This window comes from Balearica regulorum, chromosome 6, assembly GCF_011004875.1.
Source record: "Balearica regulorum gibbericeps isolate bBalReg1 chromosome 6, bBalReg1.pri, whole genome shotgun sequence".
NCBI lineage: Eukaryota > Metazoa > Chordata > Aves > Gruiformes > Gruidae > Balearica > Balearica regulorum.
The window spans coordinates 15,875,972-15,896,415 of record NC_046189.1 but is presented as its reverse complement, the minus strand read 5'-3'; the positions used below and the strand labels follow the sequence as shown (position 1 = coordinate 15,896,415).

The following is a 20,444-nucleotide window of genomic DNA, read 5'->3' as shown; positions in this document are numbered from 1 at the left end:
CTGGGACTTTATTGTATTTACCTTTTTTAAAAACAGAGCGGGAGATTTTGCAATGAAAATCCCTATCCTTTAGAAGGGCCTGCAAAGGAGAAGTTCAAATCCCTCCGCTTGCAACATTTGACTGTTGTGCTGTTTTTTCCCCCATCAATAATCAGTCTGAAAAAACCAACACATATTCCCCACTCACAGGGAAAACAAATAATACTAAGTAACTTCTGCTACCTGCATCTAAAGGCACTCAACCTGCATCTTTTTTGCTTCATCTCATCTAGCAAGAGGCATGGTCAAAGCTGCCTCAAAGAAAGATCTACAGCTGCTTTGAGAAGATCTAAGCATTGCTTAGCCCACAGCTCATAGCTTTGTTTTCACGGGTTCAGAATTTTGACAGAGATAGGCTATACCTCATTGTTACTTCTCAAACATGAGTCCAGACAGGTAAGTACTACGGTGAGGCCACAAATAGTCTGAGAATTAAATTTTAACTTGAATGAGCAGTTTGGGCCTGCCAAGTCCAGCTTAGAACCCTCTTACTACTGCATGTGTGAGCAAACTGCAAAGGCCTTTTAAAATAGACAACATCAAATCAAACAGGAAGCAGGAGAGCATACTCAAGGTTTCAGACATTTCTCGACCTCACTGCAGTTATTTAGCGTTGAAATTTTAATTCTGGACTCCTTGCCATATTTGCCCAGAATTGATTTTTGGCACTAATTTATTCACCAGTAATTTATGCTCCTTAGGTGAGATCTTTGGTTCTCAGCTGTACAGTCAGTGTCCATCTCCTCCTAAGTGTCTCCAACCCACAGAAGATAAAGGCTGCAAGTAGTCCGTCCCTGAAAGGCATGCCCAGCATCCTTCTCAGCTGAGTTCCCTAGTCTTCGCTGGTCCCAATAGATCCCTCCAAATTGCTAAATGTTCTGCATTCCTGTAACACCAATGCAAAAAAGTCTCTGAATGTTCCCTGACTCCAATACTGAAATTTGGATTATCTTTGCCCTGTTCCTCATATCCTTGCCTCACCTTTATTTCTCCACTTTAACCATAAGGGAAGTATGTAACCAGAACCATAGCCAAAGAACTGTGAAGTGGAAATTACTTGTTTTTCTAATACCAGCCTATTTAGTGGGATTAAGCTCAAGCATTCACAATTTATACTAAAGCTCTCAGGAACACTTCCAAGTTCATTCCAGCGCTCTTGCATAAAGACCTATGATGAAATTTTAGCCTAAGGAAGCCTGGTAACTTAAACAAGATTATACTTAATGGAAGAGCAGAGAGAGCAGATAGAGGAGGGAGGGCAGGGGGAAACCCACAAAACAAACAAAAACTACACCTCTGCTCCTCCATGATCTCAGTCTTTGCCTCCCACTACCAAGTCTATGTTACTTCCTTCACTCTTCCTCAGAACTCTACCTTTCTTAGCCGCTTCTTTCCCTTTCTGTCCTTTTCACCACCACCTCTATTCGACTGACTTCAGCAGCAAACTACAGGCTCCTCAAAAGTATGAATTTATTTTTTAAATATATTTATTTTATATATATATTTATTAATATGAATATGTACATAGATGGTCTTTCCTTACCATTACATATGGGTAATGAGGGGTCCTATTTTAGACATGAAACAGCACGCTCAGTGAAAACAAGCCCCAAAATACAGGCTTTACAGTGAAGTGTATGCTAGGAGTGCATCCAGAACAGAAAATAGTCAGATATGATTAGTTTACCTGTTCCTTGCTGGCGACTTGCCTGCATCCTCCTGGACAGACCCAAGGCGTGCAGACAATGTGGTAGTTGAAGAGTCTGGGTGAATCAAACTGCAAGGAAAAGGAGCATGTTACAGATATTTGACAGATCTGCCACATGCAGCAGCATCAGAACAGCTGGAATTAAAATACCATTAATTATAACGTTACCTCTCATTCACACCCATGATTGTTAAATCAACAAGGGAATAGGGAAATCTTTCCCCATCTCTTGGCCAATGATATCTGGAAGACCGTGCTCTCGTCTTCTCCCTTCAGACTTAAGTCTTGGACAATACAGTCTCTTCCCACTTGTATTATCCTGCCTTCCTGCCCTATTCCCCTATATCCCTTTTTTACACATCCTCCTTCCTTACAGGCTGCTATTCCATGCTTTGGAGGTAGAGGCATTGCCCCATCTCCCCAACGCATCATCTTTGCAACGCAAGCAATGCTGTCTATAGCTCTTGCTAGACAGCTTTTACCAAGATAGCCTGACAACCTTCTGTAATTGTTTAACCTGATCACTATCACCCTTGCCCTCCTTTTCCTTCCACCCCAGGAGGAAGGAGAGCAGATGTTCATACACCATGAATATACATTCCTACTGGCAAAACTGTATCAGATATAAGCCACTACACTCCAACTGATACAGCCCTACTGCCTGTGCTCTGTGATGCAGACATGTTACTAGCACGAGAAATACTCTTCATGAGAAAACGTACATAATACAACTTTGCCTGAGTAGCTGTACTTGCCCAGAGTACACCACTCCTTCACTTTAAAAGGACACAGCCTTTCAAGTTAGTTAAAGCAGGAGCCCATGCCTCTGCATTCCAACTGCTCCAAAAGCAGAGCAACATCAGACAAGTAAATACCTAAATGCTTTTCTCACTGCTTTGCAGCATATGACAGCAGGAGAGGCAAAAGCCTTATCTCAGTTACATTATTTTGGGAAGAGATTCAAGTCGAAAGTTTTCTTCTGAAGCAAACTACTTCTCACACAGAAGCCACATATTAGAAAAATAACTTTGCTTCCATTATGAAGCTGTGAGTTGCCACTTTCCACTGTGGTGCCATTTAAGTTCAATGTCTTGAGTTTAAACCTCTGAAGGTCAATGAGGAACTTACCAAATACAGTATTAAAAAAAAGCACTGTAGCCCACTGCAAAGTTTTACATTTTAAGAGCAGCAAGTGCTGAAGAAAATTTTAATCCTCCTAAAGCAACAACAAAATACCTGATCTCAATCTCGCACACAGAAGCAGCCCATGTTTACTCAGTGTCTCCCAACAAGACTAAGTGTTCTAATATAGAAAGAGTTATCAGACTTTCAAGAATAGGCAGTATTATACTTGAGTGCTACATGCTGCCCAAAATAAAGATATAAATAGTCTCTTTACATGTTCATGTCTACAAGCTGTTGTATTGCCATAATAAAGATACTAAGAACCCATCCAAAGACAGAATTAATGATATCTTCTATTTTTTGTACACCTGCAGAGAAGCATTCCGAGCGCACATACTTATTCCCTAATTCAAAATTTGGTAGTACTTAACCTAAGCATTACAACATTACTGCTTTAGATGACCATAATATTAAATTAAACATATAAAAATAAAATACTTTATTTAGGCCTAAAACTGATTATTTAATTGCTTCCATATAGGAGCACCATACTCCGAAAAGCAATATGCAAGAGTCAGGGCATTTTCTGAAGACAGTTGTTTTCGAGGTTTTTCTTTTAACACTATCAGAATCACTAGAAGTGATCTGCTGAGAAGGGCACATGTCACTAACACTACCCCTCAGTTAAAGAAAGGCTCTGACTCAAGACCTCCTCAGTAGTTTCACACCTGCCTGTACTTCTATTAAGCACAAACACCACATCTGATTATTTCTTCCTCCCCCTACATTTAATTAAATCAAGGTCCTCGGAAATTAACCTGCATTACCACTTGAGAAGTAGTATAGTTTCTTTTATCCACCTTCCAAAATAAAGATCCCATCATTCAAGAGCATTAAGAAGAAACATGCTTTGAAAGGAGATCAGAGAACCTTTATAGGTGTCCTTTCAATCCCACTTTAGTTGAAACAGGCAGTTACTTACACCATTTCTCTCTTATTTACACAGACAGCATCTGTTATATTCTCTCCCCAATCCAAATCTGATAGGTAAAGCAACAGTGTTACATTGACTTGCCTTTTGATACATTGCTGGTTAGAGAGGGTGGTTTTTGGTTTTGTCTTTTTAAACTCCAAAGCTAAAAGCCTGCTGTCACAGCTATAGAATCACTGTTTCAATAGGTTAAAGGAAGAACTGCAAATAATTTAAAACTCCACTAGAAAAGTTTGCACATTTCAGCCTGAAGAGAAGAATACTAGAAGCAAGCACAGGATTAGATGATTTTTACAGGAGATATATTTCTAAGTTTCCTAGATGGAAACTACCAGCTTTTGTCTAGGCAGGTGTCAGGCTGAAAACACAGTTAAGAATCTGGAGCTCAGCATGAAGCCATTCATTTTACCTTTGCCAGGTTAGATCCTCCTCCAAAAAGATGTTGCGGCTAGCTTTACGGCTCCCAACTGGTGTGCGCGGCTCGCCAGGATCCAGCACCGACACAGAACACGCAGAATCTGACAGAGCATTTAAGTCTTCTCCAATTGAGTTACTGTCTGTGGAGTGTGCATAGCTTAAGGCTATTTTGCGGCAGTAGGTGCAGGCTCGGAGATCCCCTATGGAAAGGGGAACCAGAGAGCGTAAGTGAACAGGAACAAATAGTACTCTGTTCCTACAGGATCAGAAGTGTGTAGTAGTGGGAAAAGAAGGATTTCCTGTTTCAAAACCTCTTTGCATGTTTAAGTCTACTTCTCATATTCCCTTAAAGAGCAAAACCCCAGACAATTATACACTCAGGGAATTTCTCCAAGTCAAATGATGTGTAACACATGATTGATGAAACACACAGGTTGCAGGGGCAGGGAGAGAGAGCACATGTGCACACTGAAATCATGGTACAACATGCCAGTCAGATATGACATACCAGCTGATGTCTGGAAATCATTACCTCCATCAGGAGTTTGGTAATCGGTATTTGACAGTTTCCCTCACCCTCAATTAGAACATGTGGCTCATTACATTTTAAAACTACCATTACTTAGAGCAGCTTTTACTTCAGCACACTTTTTTGTAGTGAACATCCTTGTTAAATAGTGGCCATATTTATTTTCTCATCACGGATGTAGTGTTGGTAAAAATAAGCACGCATGACACAATCCACCATTGTCCTTGAAGAAATTGGTAGAATTAGGTCCTGTGATTCTTTTTGCTTATTTCTAAGCCCACTAGAGACTTGTACAGGATTCTCTAGCAGATGCCAAAATCTAAAATGCAGTAGTCCAAACAGAGCTGAGCACACAGAGAATGTTCTGCTTCCCAACAGATAAACCCTACCTGTGTAGCCCATGAATTTTCCAGGGATTTCCTGATTGCAGCATCGACTACAGAAGATCTGCCCACAAAGTCGACAGTGGTGCCTTCGCCGGAAGGTGGTGAATTTCTCACTGCAGTCATAGCATTCTTTGCACTGGCTGTCAGGCATCCAGTACTGCTTCAAGTCACTGTCCTACAAGGGAAGGCAGCAGACAAAAGCTTTTTTTTTTTTTTTTAAATAAAAAAGCATGTTTAGATTCATGACTGCTTTTGTAGACTGTGCACATGAAAAGGACAATTTCATATATGTGTGTGTATACGCACACTGTTGTGTATAAGCACACACATGCACAGAAAGTATTTTTCGGGTGGTTTTATAGGGAGCTAGAAGGCTGACAGAATTCTTAACTGTGAGAATAATTCTAGTAAGCCTTTGTTGTCTTGAACCAAGACTGAAGAAAAGCAGATAAAAATTATCATGAGCTGTAGATAAAGGTCAAGCATATGAAGTACTGATTGCTCTTTCCTCTCATTTGCCCCTAGCACATGACAGACCCTCAACTAGCACAGTTAATGACAAACAAACAAAAACAAACCCCCACACACAAACCCCACGCATTAGTTGAAGCTGTTACTAGGGGTAAGTCAAGTATCAGGAATTATTAGTGCAGGAAGATCATTTCAACAGCTAATACTGGGAAGTACTTTGAAAGGATTATAGACACATGTAAGAAGTTTTGTTATATGATCAAATTATTCAAAACCTCAGTAAACAGTTGTAAAAGCCTGTGTCTGAGATTGATGCTGTTTCAAAACTCCAGATTAACTGCTAGGTGAAGACAACTGTGGAATACGCATTCAGCAGATAGCAACATGTACTGATTTACAGCATGGGTGCAGCCAGAGGAATTTTTGCCTTGTTTTTAAGACTTGAAAACAAAGAGTTAAAACTGCCATTTGGTGGTGTAGCTATAAACAGAGCAAGACAAATGTCTCAACTATGATTCTGAGCACATCAGTTACAATTACCATGGATGGATACAACTGCTAATGGTCACATGACAGCTCTGACTGTGAAACACTCTTTGCTAGAGTTCTGTTCTGGCAATAACCCTTTTCAGAGGGACTGAATACTCTGGGTTTTTCTTAGGAAGAGAAAGTGCTGCAAGAATTGTCTCAAAAAAACTTAAGAAGAGAGTAACCACAGAGAAGAAAGGTGATCCACACTCTGATTTTCACAAAACCAAAAGGCAAAGCATACCCTGAATTGGGGGTTATTTTTGGATGTTCACAAAGTGATGTTTGACATAGCTGCTAGACCAATTTTGAGACCAAAGCAGCTATGATCAACAAGACAACAATTTCATGCTGTCCTCACACAAGAAAACTTGTACAGAAAGAGGTCCAAGACTGCTCAAGGCAAACTACTGTTCAAGAGAGTCTAGAAATTAAGACGAATGCTAAGCTTCAAGCAGGGAAAGATGCAGTGAAGAGCTTTCCCAAGGAACTGCTGCAAAACTGCAGAGGATGCCAATTAACAGGTTTTGCTGTGGCTCCGCACTATAAGCCAAGTCCCTGGTTCTGCCACACAGAGAGTGGCTGTTCCAAGCAGCAGTGTGTCTGCCCAACACCTCTCCCATATTGCCTCGCCCCACTTGCACATGGCTGGGTGTTTAGAAACCCAGCCATTGCTGGTTGACACCTTCCAGCTCTCTGCCCTGCTCAAGTCAGAGCCAACACTGATGACAAGAACAGCCTACAAGGAAGGGTTCAGAACAGAAGCCTGGCCCCTGTTAGAAGTAGAGGTTGATTAGAGCAGCACCTTCCAGGATCTGACACATGCTTTCTACAACAGTAAAGTGGTCTCCTGTAGTCAGACCAAATCTACAGTAGGAATAAATTGTTGCCTGGAGTGACCCAAGACGTGACTGCAGTCAAGGGCAGTGATGCATTACCATTTGTACAGAAGTCAGCATGTTGACTGCTAACATACTGCTTTCAGAGAAAAATCTAGTCATATTCATTTACTGCTGCATCCTGTCTGTTTGAACAGTTCTCCAATAGCTTCAAAGATGTCTGAAAATCCCCAGGGCCTTCAGAAGCTGCCACAAACTGAAGCATTAGTGGGGCAACCCTCAATGCCCTGCTTACTGCAATGAAAGGCTTTTGTTTCACCCTCAAAAATATTGCCCTTTCTACCAAAGCAGTTACTCTTACAAGCATATTAACTGGGAGCTAAGTGAGTTTACTCAGTCTACTGTAAAAGCTACCAAGCCAAAAGCCTTTTTCCTCTCCATTCAGTTTAATAAAATGTACTTTTGCTTGTTCATGTCTTGCTCCCAGACACAGCTATTTATATCATCACTTATAAATAGTTGTGGCTTCTTTTCTCAGCTAGATCCTCCTCTTAAAATGCATGGTCCAACACAGCAGAGGGAGGTGAAATTGGCAAGTCAGTAGCAACCACCAGACCTTTATCCAGCTGAATCAAAACTGATTAAAAGGATAAGCCTTTCAAGCAAACATTGCTGACCAATCATTACCACAGTAAGTAGCAGATTTAATTCATCCTCAGAATTCTCATTACTATTTGTGACAATCAGTGTGTTTCACCAGCCCACAGTTAGCCTTCAAGGGAGAAAACCATCAAGTAATACTAGATTGGGTAATATAGAAGTGTGAAGGAGTCTAAAATTAAAGCATCTGGTCCAGGTTCAAGAAGCCGAGCAGTTGTAATGTTTCACTACCACAATGTGACAGATGTTTCACATGTCAAAAGTCAGCATCAACTTAAATAATTTCTCCTGCACTCACACAATGACTTTTTAGTTTATTCACTCATCCTTTAAAAATCTGAAAAAGCCCCTGTGATGCTTTTAAAAACGAAGCTCAGAGAAGCTTAGTAAAAGCTCAGTTTCTGGATAGTTTCACCTACAAATCCCTCAGAAGAAGTACCTGGCTCTTCCCCTCCATAATTTCTTTGAGGCGCTTTAAAACGGTGCTGAGGCTTCTTAACTGAACTGCAGTTCGAGGATCATGACCTCCAAGAGGTGGTTCAACTTTCCTTCGATTGTCTGGAAGGGAAGGGACAGTAATATTCATTTCTTCCATGATACATCAACATTCACATCACAACACAAACCCCCATTAGAGGGAGATATGTTCACATATGTATGCAGTTTACAAAGTTAAAGTGTGTATCACTTTTTGGCCTTGCACTCTTCTCCCCCAAAAGGAGTTTCTGATGCCAGATAGCTTGATTTGACTGGCATTTTAAATACCATCCTCTGTGTTTACAAGAACCGATTTAAGTTCTCTGAGAATGAAAACATCTTTTAAAGAAGTGAAGTTATTTTCAACCTACTACATGAATCTTGTAATAGTCTTTTAGAAATCACTGAAGTCTCATTTTAGAATGCCCTCTCGGATATTAATACTTACAAAATAATTGCAACAATATTCACATTCATTCTAGGACTGGTATAAGTCAATGCCTTAGATTGACCTTATTTATAAATTACTACAGCAACTCTCAGGACTCAATTTCTCAGTTTTTATTAAAAACAATAACTCAGAATAAAATGCATCTAGAAGTTCCCATTTTTAAGGGAGTTTTGTTATTTTCTAAGAAAAAAAGTCAAGTTGTTGAGAACTTGTACAGTCATTCTTAATTAACTATAGCAAAGAGACTCCTCAATAAAAAGGTAATACAGTTAATTTCTTTCCTGTAAAACACCAGATTACTTTGAAGCATTGCTGTACAAGTTGCAAATAGGATCCTTGTCTCCAGAAAGATCTGAAAACACAGTGCTGTATTTACCTAAACATTTAAACATTTTTAGCATTGCTTTGCTACATAAACAACTTTTCTGAATAGTTTAAAGTTTCTTACCAGCTTCGCTGCTCTCCATCTGACTAGCATTTTATTTTGATTCCCCGTAGTACAGGAAGAACAGACATGGCTGCTTTCTGTTTACTGCTTTAGATATCACTGATGTCAGCGGGAATGCTGACAGCACTAGCAGAAGTGTATTAACTGTTGCCATGCAGTAACAACTAGGCTATTCCTTTGTGTGCAGGAGATCAAAACCCTTAGGGCAATGTGATTAGAACTGTGGGATTCCATGCCTCCTCTTCAGATTCTTAGTAGATAGATATTTTTAGTTAATCAGCCCACATATAGCTGCTTAATGATCCACAACAACAAAAGAAGCCACTAGAGGAGATGATTTTAAAGAGATTCTAGAGTGCTTAAACCCAGTTCTGCGGCTAGCCATTTGGAATTTATTTTTGAAAAATGCAAAAGAAATACACTTTTGGACAGACCAAGTTGAGTATTTTAGGGTGATTAAAGGGACTTTAATATTTCAAGAAAACATTGATAATACGATAGAAACCTTTGGCTTCTCCTTACTTCTAACACAAGACCTACGCTGCATTTACTTCCTGGACCTTCCTGCTCTAACTTTTGAATTCAAGAATATCTTCTTTCCAGGAATGTTGCTTCCAATTCAAAAAATTACTATTACGCTTCCTGCTTAATTAGCTACAAATCTTGTCAGGCAAGTGATTCCCAAAGTATGAACATACACAGCACTGAGGAAATGCCACAGGTAACTCCACACTGGTTCTCTGGTTAGTTAAATGCCTTTTGCTGTGTTACATAAAACAACCTCAAAAGGATGTCATCTACATTAGAAAAAGCATGCCATCAGCAGTAGGAGCACATGGCTAACCTGTTTATACTACAGAAGCTGACTGATTCTCAGATTAAAATTCAGCTGGCTCTTTTCCTTTTCACTCATGTGATTTCTCCCTTTCTGGGGTAAAACACACTGAATAGCAAGAATGTAAGAAGTTATCACTCCTGCAGTACAGGACACACTGTATCTAAAACACCATCTTTATAAGAGAATTCACATGTACAAATCTTAGGTCAACTCTTACTCCTGATCTGAATACCATTACTATAAATGCCACAGCCATTTTCTCAGTTAATGCACACATGATTTACAGATGTATATGTTTTCAGCATTGTAAACGTATTTACTTCTTTCACCATTTCACCACCAAACTCACATTCTCTTCCACAAACACAGAAACTATAAGAGTATTTTTCTTGCTTTGCTCACATCATCATCCCAACTGCCATCGGTTGCACTTCTGAAGAGATTTCATATCTGCTTTTTATTTGATCCCAAGAGGGTTGACCAGACTTACACATCTAAGCAGTGGTAAGCTTTTTTTAGTGCTCCTGAAGCAGCAAACTCAGTACAAGCTACCAGAACAACCCAACCACTCACACAAAAGATTATACCAAAAAGAAATCACAGACACACCAAAAAAATAACCCACACACCTCACCAGCACAATTAAAATTACACACAAGCAATTAGGTTTCAAAAAATAAACTTTATTTAAGTGTTATTTCATCTGTTATGACAACCAGATCAGCTCCACAAACTTTTCCTTGTCACTGTCCAACCAGCACAAAAACTGCAGGAAGTGAAGACAGCTTCCTCATGGTTTTGATATATAGAGTCCTTATACTTTCTCAGTCCACAACTCTACCATATCTTCACCCATTTACTCTTCTTTCCTAGCCAAACACTCAGACAAGACAGTAATTTTTCACTTAATATAATTTTGCATTTAACAAGCGAAAGCCAGCTGCATCTCAGCCCTTCAATGTAACACACCAACATGACTGTGGAACACATCTTTTCAGGACTACCAGTTTATACAGCAATTGTGTGTTTTTCCCATCCATTCCCTTCCCATCTACATGTTCACTGAACAAAACCTCAATATACCAGAAGAACCCCATCTAGATTTCCAGTTTGACTTATTTCTAATCTATTTATCCTTCTTAAGCTAAAAATTAACTCCTACAGCTTAAAAAAAAGAAAAAAAAGTCCTCATATTTCAACAGTAATCCTCACCCTAATTATATGTATTCATGGCTGCTGATCGTTAGCAGTACCTATACATCCTCTGAAATACTGTATGTTTTTCTCCTCTTTTTCCTACTCTCCACATCTGAACTGTGATCACTGGGAAGGAACTTGCAATATGATTCCAGCTATGATTACCTACTCAGTACACTCTTCTGAGTTCAGGCCATAGAAAGATTTGCTCAGTAAGTCATGCAATTGTTCTGCATCCTCAGTTACTGAGCCACCAAAATATATTTTTCCAGAGTTTCTCTCATGACCCTATGTATTTTAGCATTCATTTCACAGTGAATGACAAGTCAAAAACACTAGGACAACTACTTTGTTGCAACTTAACTGCTAGTTTCAGTTCACAGGAAGAGAGCTGACCATACATTAACACAAGAGGTACAACAGAGTGCCTCACACAGTTTCAACAATAAACAAATACCCCCACCAGCGATACCACAGTTTTGCTAATATAAATCAACATGAATTGCTTTCTAGTTACTCGCTGCCAAAGCATATAATTTCATATTCAAATTGACATCACATCTTCCTCAAGTCACTGCCATACAAAGTACTGACATGAAAAGTATGAAAGCTGTCCTTAACTTCGTTTTACAACATGCATTTCCATGTTCCAAAGCCCTTTTCAATAAAAAAGATGTTCTGGTAATAAGTCATGTTCTTTATGATTCACAGTAACCACCTGTGGTGGGTTGACCCTGGCTGAGGGCCAGGTGCCCACCAGAGCCGCTCTATCACTCCCCTCCTTCATTAGACAGGGGAGAAAAAGTATAACAAAACGCTTATGGGTTGAGATAAGGACAGGGAGAGATCACTCACTAATGATCATCACAAGCAAAACAGACTGAACTTAGAGAGGGAATTCATCTAATTTATTACTAAGCAAAACAGAGTAGAGGAATGAGAAATAAAATCAAATCTTAAAACACCTCCCCCCACCCCTCCCATCTTCCGGGGCTCAACTTCACTCCCGGCTTCAACCTCTGCCCCCCTCAGCAGCACAGGGGGACGGGGAATGGGGGTTACGGTCAGTTCATCACACGGTGTTTCTGCCACTTCTTCATCCTCAGGGGAAGGACTCTTCTCATCGTTCCCCTGCTCCAGCATGGAGTCTCTCTCACGGGAGAGAGTCCTTCACGAACTTCTCCAACATGAGTCTCTCCCACGGGCTACAGTCCTTCACGAACTGCTCCAGTGTGGGTCTCTCCCACGGGGTGCAGACCTTCAGGAGCAGACTGCTCCAGCATGGGGTCCCCCACAGGGTCACAAGTCCTGCCAGCAAACCTGCTCTGGCGTGGGCTCCTCTCTCCACGGATCCACAGGTCCTGCCAGGAGCTTGCTCCGGTGTGGGCTACCCATGGGCCACAGCCTCCTTCGGGTGCCTCCACCTGCTCCGGCGTGGGGTCCTCCACGGGCTGCAGGTGGAATCTCTACACCCCCTCATCCTCCCTCCATGGGCTGCAGGGGGACAGCCTGCTTCACCATGGTCTTCACCACGGGCTGCAGGGGGATCTTTGCTCCGGCGCCTGGAGCACCTCCTCCCCCTCCTTCTGCACTGACCTTGGTGTCTGCAGAGTTTCTTACATCTTCTCACTCCTCTCTCCAGGAGGAGAGCAAAAGCTCTCTCTAGCTGTTTTTCTCTTTTTTAAATATGTTATCACAGAGGCGCTGATTGGCTTGGCCTTGGCCAGCGGCGGGTCCGTCTTGGAGCCAGCTGGCATTGGCTCTGTCAGACACGGGGGAAGCTTCTAGCAGCTTCTCACAGAAGCCACCCCTGTAACCCCCCCGCTACCAAAACCTTGCCACGCAAACCCAACACATCACCACACGCTTTCCTTAGGCCTTCTTCCCCCTCATATGATTGTTGGCCTTTCCTTACTCCTAGTAAGCTCCTTTGCCGTTCCCTATTACTGTCAGTCTGCTACAACTGTCTAGCATTAATAACATTACCCTGCATGACAGGGTAACAAGCTAGGAGTATTTTTACTAGCAATACTCCCTCTCCAACTGGTCAGCATTTCCAGTTCTCCTTCAACTGGATTTGCAAGCTGTGACATTATCTCAGCACGAGACTATCTTGGTTCAATCCAGCACCTTGAAAGCACCCAGCACACACAAACATGCAGGCCAAGAGACCCAGTTGGGCCCACTGACTCCACAGAAGTGACACCAGCTCCCCAGCACCCTACTCCAGCACATGAGAATGCAACAGATCACCCCAGAGAGAGGCCACAGAAGTCAGCACTGGTTCTTCAGCTGTACAACCCACAAAGCATCTCTGACGCAAGGCAGGCATCCAGCAGCCAAAAGCCAATAAGGTGCTACTACAATGTTTTTGTGTAAGCAGTCCTGAAGGGAAGCACACAACTGAAATCCTACATGTTTGATGCTAGACAGTTTCCTACAAAAGCTACCACCCCTCCATGTTGCTCTGCGTTTGCAGTTATCAGCCAGCATGGTCCCTGAGCAATGAGGGTATCTGCTGTGCAGACAGTGCAATTTAATGGACAGATGACGGGTAGGAGTCACATCTTCCAGAGCAATTTCATTCCATCACTGTTTAGAGGCATCGGCAGCCTTTTATTTATTTATTCCTTTCAGTTTGCTTAAGCTTGGCATGTTATTTAAACTCAAGTAGGCTAGACAGACTTTTGTGAAGGACTTACGCATTTTCCTGCCTACGCTTGCCAAGGGTATGAAGTATATGAGAAATGGCCAAGCCTAGAAAGACATTTACAGGCCTGCAGATACAAGGTTGCAAGAATACTCAACTAGATTAGACACCTCACTGTCACTGAATTGAGTGGGTGAACTGACCTACCAATCTAGGCGTGTCGTGGTTTAACCCCAGCCAGTAACTGAGCACCACGCCACTGCTCGCTCACCCCTCCCCACAAGGGGATGGGGAGGAGAATGGGAAAAAAAAAAAAAATCATGGGTTGAGATAAAGACAGTTTAGTAGGATAACAAAGAAAGAGAATAATAATGGTAATAACAATAATCAAAGAGCAAAATTATTTCTGCCTTCTGAGTACCGAACAACCTACCTCATCTAAAGGTTTCTAACCTGTAATCCCCAAACCTGTAATTTCCAAGTGATTTACAAGAGGTAACTAAGAATGAAGTAAAACAAACTGGCAAATCAGCCAAGAGCACACTGCTGTCCTTGGGCATTTGAGAAAAAGCTTTAACAAAAAACCAAAACCAAAAAACACCACCACCTTAATTGGTTTGTTGTGACAAGTACAACTGAAGAGCCAAACAGTACTAGAGGGCAAGGAGGAAGACGATGAATGTGTTCAACTAAGACAGCATGCAAATGACTTAGATGAAACCGTTAGTTAACTGTACTGGACTTCTGCCTGGTTACCAAGACTAGATATCTTTCTAAAAATCCCATTCACATTAACAACGTTTAAGATCCGATTTGTTTGCACTAGGTACCATACTCTTCAAAAGACTGTCTTGCACAGGATTTTTACACAGCTTAGCAGTTTGCTCAAGGCTATCACAAATGGCTGTCAGTAATCAGACGGATCTCAAGAGGGACCCCTGCAATCTACTTCCCAGCTCTTCCAGATCTTCATAAAGCCATTACACAGTTGCACCTGCACGTTTGAAATCACATTCAATTTCCACTCCAGCTAAAAGAGATTCAGTATGGCATCCAGCAGTAGATCCAAGGTTAGGAATAAAAAAGGTTTAGACACAAGCTCCTATTCAATTGTCCTCAAAACAGCTACAAGCAAAAACCTGCATCTAAAACTCCCCTGAAGACACAAACATCAACCCCATTCAGACTGAGCTCTAAAGTAATAGTTTGTACGTGGCTGTTAAGAAACTGAAGTCTCTCAAGACAAAGCAAAAATTTTCAGGATCAAGGCTCAAGTGACTTTAAGATGTTGGACGTGTTTTGGCAGCCTCTTCTGTTCCAGACTGTTTTGTAATTGAACCAGCAGAGCCCCAACAACTGTGCCTTGCTGGAACAATAAGAAGGGTGGAGGGAACATGCTTCCGAGGTTAAAGTGCAACCGCACTAACAGAAGCGGTGTAGCCTGATACCAAATTCTGCTATCAATCTAGACAGTCAATGAATCTTTGTTCACCTCCTTCCACCTCACTCTGAAACATCCCAGTGTGGCTAGTACAACACTCCCTTGGAGCACAAAGAGCTGAAATTACCTAGAGTTGCAGAAGATCTTCTTTGCAGCTCACCAGTCAGTTGTTTTTTGTAAGGAACTGGTGACCTCAGAGATTGAGCCCTGGTGGGATGCTGAGGACTGGACCAGCCACCACTCAACGCTTGTGGATCACTCTGTCCCACCTCTGGTCTCTCTGCCGCAGATGAAAGCCTGCCATCATCTGTTGACAAAAAGCAAGAAACCAACTGTTCAGACATGATAAAGAAAACCAGTAGTGCATGCAAAACTAAAGGTAAAAAAACTCTCATAAATAGCTCATTTGGATCATGACTATACATAACAAAAGACATAAATTTTTAGTCTGAAAATTACCATACAAAACACGGGAACGGGCCAGTACGTAGACCTTGCCTGTCAAGGCTCAGGCCTAACATGAAAAGTGTCTAAAAAAACCAAACCAGCACGCATGAATTATTCTTGCTATATGGAATAACTACAGTTCATTATCAGCTTCTGCCCTGAAGAGTTTTTCAGTTATGTTAGAAGCCAGCACTGAGGTCACATTAAAGTTACTGCAACCTTTAATAAACCACCCTTTTCCCTCAGAGGATCAAGTATAGACAGGTTCTCATTCATTCCAGTAACATACCCATTTCATGTTTTCCCATTCTTTCAACACAATACTTTCCTGACTTCGGCTACATTTGTCAGAGACAAACAAGTGAAGGCAATATTGACAACATCTTATGTTATTTTCAATAAATTAATAATGACAGGTGATACTCTACTATGCAAACTAATAGCAGTCATACCAAGTAATTATTTTCCATCCTGCAAAAGAAGAGTCTGAACAGAGCTGTTTGCTTACGTAAAAAGCTACCTTGACCCTTTTTCCCCTAGCCCAAACACCGAAGAAGTATGCTTAGCAGAGCTGGATAATGAACAGACTAAACAAAAGCAGCTGACCAGCTTGCTATCCCCAGCAAAGAGATACACAGTTTTTGTACAAAACCAAGGTACATTCATTCACCACTGTTTGCAGTATATTTCTTTGAAACAAAAAAAGAAAAACTCACATAGTTCTTTAAGAGCTTGCCTACTTATATTGTAAGTGTTTCACGATATATGTAGTACAGAGGCCAAAATCAAGTAGTACTTTTTAATAAACAAAACTTTCACAGCACTTCAGACCTCTTGATGGGGAACACTTAAGCCATGCAAATTAAGGGTGGACTTCCTGTAAATACACTGATTTATTGCGACTCAGCTGCCACTCTACTGAAGTTACAAGATGCACAGGAAGGTGAGGAGTGGAAGAAGTATGGAGTAAGAACTTGCATTGGAAGGACTGACACATATTTTACTCTTATAAGCTTGCAGAGGGTTACTCCTACTCTTAGCCCCAAAAACTTCATACAGGTAAAGGAAATCCAGATGCTCAGCTAAGAAGCTATATAATACTATCCGCTAACTGGCTGGTCTCGTACCTTCATGGGCAGCCAGAGACTTCTAGCTGCAAGATGCTATCTATCTTCTCCCACAGCAGAACTCTACTATGTCACCCAAAAGCAAGATGCAACATCCCTCACAAAAGAGCTAACTAACCATCCATTTGGCCAACCGTCTGACATCACGCTGTTATATTCAGAGGTGTTTTTACAAGTTTATATGGCAGCACAGGGCATCAATAAAATAGCATACACAATCCACATGCACATTCCCCCAAGCACTTACCTTTGCTGAAACGGAAGAGATTTACAAAAGAGCTGTAGGCTGATTTAAAAGGAGGCTCATCCTGGTCAGGAGTCAGGGGTTTGAAGTGAGTGAGATGAGATGGACTACTAGGAGAATGAGGTAGATCACTGGTAGAGTCCAGTGTTGGAGACCGTTTCTCATCTGCGGCCATTTCACGTGCCCTGGAAAGAGTTCAGCAACATGCATTATATACAGGGTGGTGAAATAGAACACCTTCAGTCAACCAAGGAAGAGGTCTCTTGTTAGATGCTAGAGGGGGAACACTCACCCCACCTACCACAGACATCTGCTATTAGCACAAATCAAGAGTGCCAGTTAGGAACCCATGTCCCCTGCCTAGTCATTGGCAAGAGATCAACATTTCTGCAAAGAGCAATTCAGAGCTCCTAGCTAAACATCCAGAGCAATCAAAGTAAGTAAACAGCCACTACACTGTCTGATGACACGCTCCAGTTGCTGTTTTATGGGAACTTTCAAATGGAGACTCTGCATACGTATCACAAAAAAGTTTTAACTTCAGCCTAAGAGAAGAGCCGTCAATGCTGTGACTTCTGCAGCCCTTGCAACAACAAAACTGAAGACAGGCACGCCTGAACAAGCACAAGGCATACTCATTGTTTGGCCAGGTTAACTTCAGAATGAGAAACAGAATAAACTGTAAATAAAAGCAGGACTGAAAGATTAAGTTTGGTGGCACACTGCTTCCTTCCCCTCTGCACTACAACACAGGGCCTTGTGCAAGTTACCAGGGAAACAACCCGAACTGTGGTTTATTTGTTGTCAAATGTAACACCTCCAAACTTCCTTATTTTCAAGGGTAGCTACATTGAGTAAAAACAAACAAACTAAAACCAAACCACATTCTGTATTTGGGGGAGCCATACTTGTTAAGCCTACTTGCTGTGTACCAAAGCATTCATTCAGCCAAGAGTCATACTTTCCCACAGCCCATATTCTTTAACCTCAATACACACCTGATTTCTTCTACTACGCCTCACTAAGCCTGCACTTCTAGCCTGCTAAGCTAAGGTGCTTAGCACCTTTATCTTTGTTTAAGTAAGACTTAGTGAAATGTTTGACAAAGCAGGAACATGGGGAGCTGATGGAACCTACAAGTGACAGCTGACTTTTACCCGTGCCAAGGATCAAAACCCTGTATGAGTCTACTTCCTGCTCAGCAGCTGATACGTGCGCCTTCATGAAAGACCAGTTTCCAGTTTCCACAACTGCTCCCTAGAATCTACAGGTGTATTTTGCTGACTAGAACATTTTCTTCCACGTTCTAAGAAGCCATACTAAAAATCTGTGAAGTCCAGAGAAAATCCACATGGTTGACAAGTGACACTGGAAGTGCTAACAGGCTGCATGCAGCTCATATGACAAGGTTTGACCTCTCCTACAATGAATGCACAAGCAATGGTATCTGCAAGTCAATCATATGACTTCTCAGTGGACTTTTGCTTGTTGCTCTGTATAGGAAGCACCTTTAGCTCAGAGTTTCTCCTGATATTCATATATTCTTAAGAAAGAAATCAGAAAGACATCATTCACAGAGTTTCAAGGGAAACTTTGGTCAGGTTCTTTATGTAAGGTTGAGTCTTAGTCTGGAATGCTTCCACATCTCTCTCCCCTGTAAGCCACGGTATTTTTTGGTGTTCTTTCAGCAATATTATTCAAACAACGGATGATTTGAACATGCTTAAACATTAGAGCTCACAGAAAATGCCTTCAAGAACATATCTTCAGGCAAATTTGGAATTGTTTCTTCAAAACTTAAGGCAACTGATAACTTGCTTTTTAAATGTTGAATGTACGACAGGGCTGTGTTCCCACACACACTGACACATTAAAAATGCCATTACTGAGTCAATTAAAAGTTCTATAGGAAATTATGTTCATCTCTCAGCAACTGACTATAGCCTGGCAAGACACAAAAAAAAAAAAAAAAAAACCAAACACAAGGAAGTCTCTGAACTTGCATATATCATATATGTGATTCTGGAAAAATAAACTTTAGCTTCAAGGGAAAAAAAAACACACAGTAATTGCTTCTGTGACAGCAGTACTAGCCTAATTAAAACAGATTGAAGAGCACTGCACTGGGCATTAGCTCTAGAAACACCTGGATTTTCTGTGTTGCACAACACATCAGGTATGGAGTCTACCACTCTTTCTCAAAGCGCTTTAGTTCTCCCACTAAAAAGGACACACGCACCAAGAAACATGGAAATAGTCACTTATCTGTATATTATGGTAAAACAGAAAGCAAGGCACACATATCAGTCAACAGGCACAAAACCAGACTGCATCTCCCTCAGGATCCTTACCAAATAGCCACAGGGAATATACCTAAAGCCACTTTAGGCTGCAACGTCTTCAACAATCACCAACTCATCACTGATAAAACACAGAGTGCAAGTAGGGGTGCAAACCTCCAGACACGTTCAGCAGTTACATCCAGAACGGCTCTGTGACAGCCTGCACCCCGCAAAACTGACCACAACCGCTCAGTGCCAGAAGGGCCCAGGCACTCCTTGTCACTTGGATAGTACTCCTAAGAACTTGGGTAACACACCGCAGGTGTAAAAGCCGAACAGCCCGAATTTAAACATAACTGCATGACACGCACTCTTCACTTCCAACGTCTGCGCCGGAGCCGCGGTGACTGCTTCTTTCCTCTCTGTAGAGGAGACACCTCTCCCTCCCTCCCCCGCCACAGACACGCACCCGCCTGGGACGGCGGACCCGGAAGATCACCTGCGACGGGAAGGAGGCAGCGGAAGGCTGCGGAAGGCTGCTCACAGGCAGTGGCCACGCAGCGACCCCCGGGCCGGCCTAGGAGCGCGGCCATCAGCCGCTACCAGGGGCCAGGCCCCACTGAAAGACCTCACGCACCCCGGGGAAACACTACCGCGAGCCCACGCGAAGCCCGAGCAGGATCGCCCGGTCCCGGTCAGGCTGTCCTCACCTGCTCCCCGCGGGTGCCGGTACCGCCTTGGGCCTGCACCCCGCGCCGGCACCGCCTCTCTTCTCCCGCCCCGGCTCCGCGCCGGCCCGCTCCCCCGCCCCGCCCCTAGCAACCCGCCGCGCTGCCGCCAGCCCTGCCCAATCGCCCGCCGATGGCGACGCTCCTCGCCGAGGCATCGCCAATCGAGGCTCCGCGCCAATCTACCCGCCGGCAGCGGCCGTTGGGGCGGGGCCACTGGGGCGGTGTCCTCCGCACCGCCTGCCCTGCGGGCACCTCCGCCCCCGGCGCTTCTGTGGCTCCGCGCTGTGAGGAGGCTCGTCCCGGGCGTGGCAGTTCCAGGCTGCCACAGCGGTAGCCGCCGCCAGCCTGGAAGCGGAGGGAGCCCGGCGAGGAGGGTGTACCCCCACGGGCTTCCTCCCCCGTTCCCACTCCCCGCCTC

The 20,444-nt window shown here is 42.7% G+C and overlaps 1 protein-coding gene across 11 annotated transcripts in view; it reads right to left on the bottom strand.

Annotated features, from left to right (window-relative positions):
• Positions 1-20,444, bottom strand: part of PIKFYVE (phosphoinositide kinase, FYVE-type zinc finger containing) — a 67,191-nt gene that overhangs the window by 46,100 nt on the left and 647 nt on the right. For 5 of the 11 annotated variants that reach the window (XR_012836062.1, XM_075756474.1, XM_075756473.1 and 2 more), the window contains exons 2-7: positions 17,017-17,198; positions 15,323-15,502; positions 8,133-8,251; positions 5,199-5,370; positions 4,273-4,480; positions 1,727-1,816 (exon numbers count right to left, since the gene is read on the bottom strand). Coding sequence is in view for 9 of the 11 variants with exons in the window: in XM_075756474.1 (XP_075612589.1) it covers positions 1,727-1,816; positions 4,273-4,480; positions 5,199-5,370; positions 8,133-8,251; positions 15,323-15,502; positions 17,017-17,198 (951 nt within the window). In the remaining 2 variants the exon portion in view is untranslated. Of the gene's footprint in view, positions 1-1,726; positions 1,817-4,272; positions 4,481-5,198; positions 5,371-8,132; positions 8,252-9,069; positions 9,180-15,322; positions 15,503-17,016; positions 17,199-20,005; positions 20,105-20,173; positions 20,328-20,444 lie in introns of those variants that run through there. The other 6 variants (XM_075756480.1, XM_075756481.1, XM_075756477.1 and 3 more) reach the window with 5 other exon arrangements.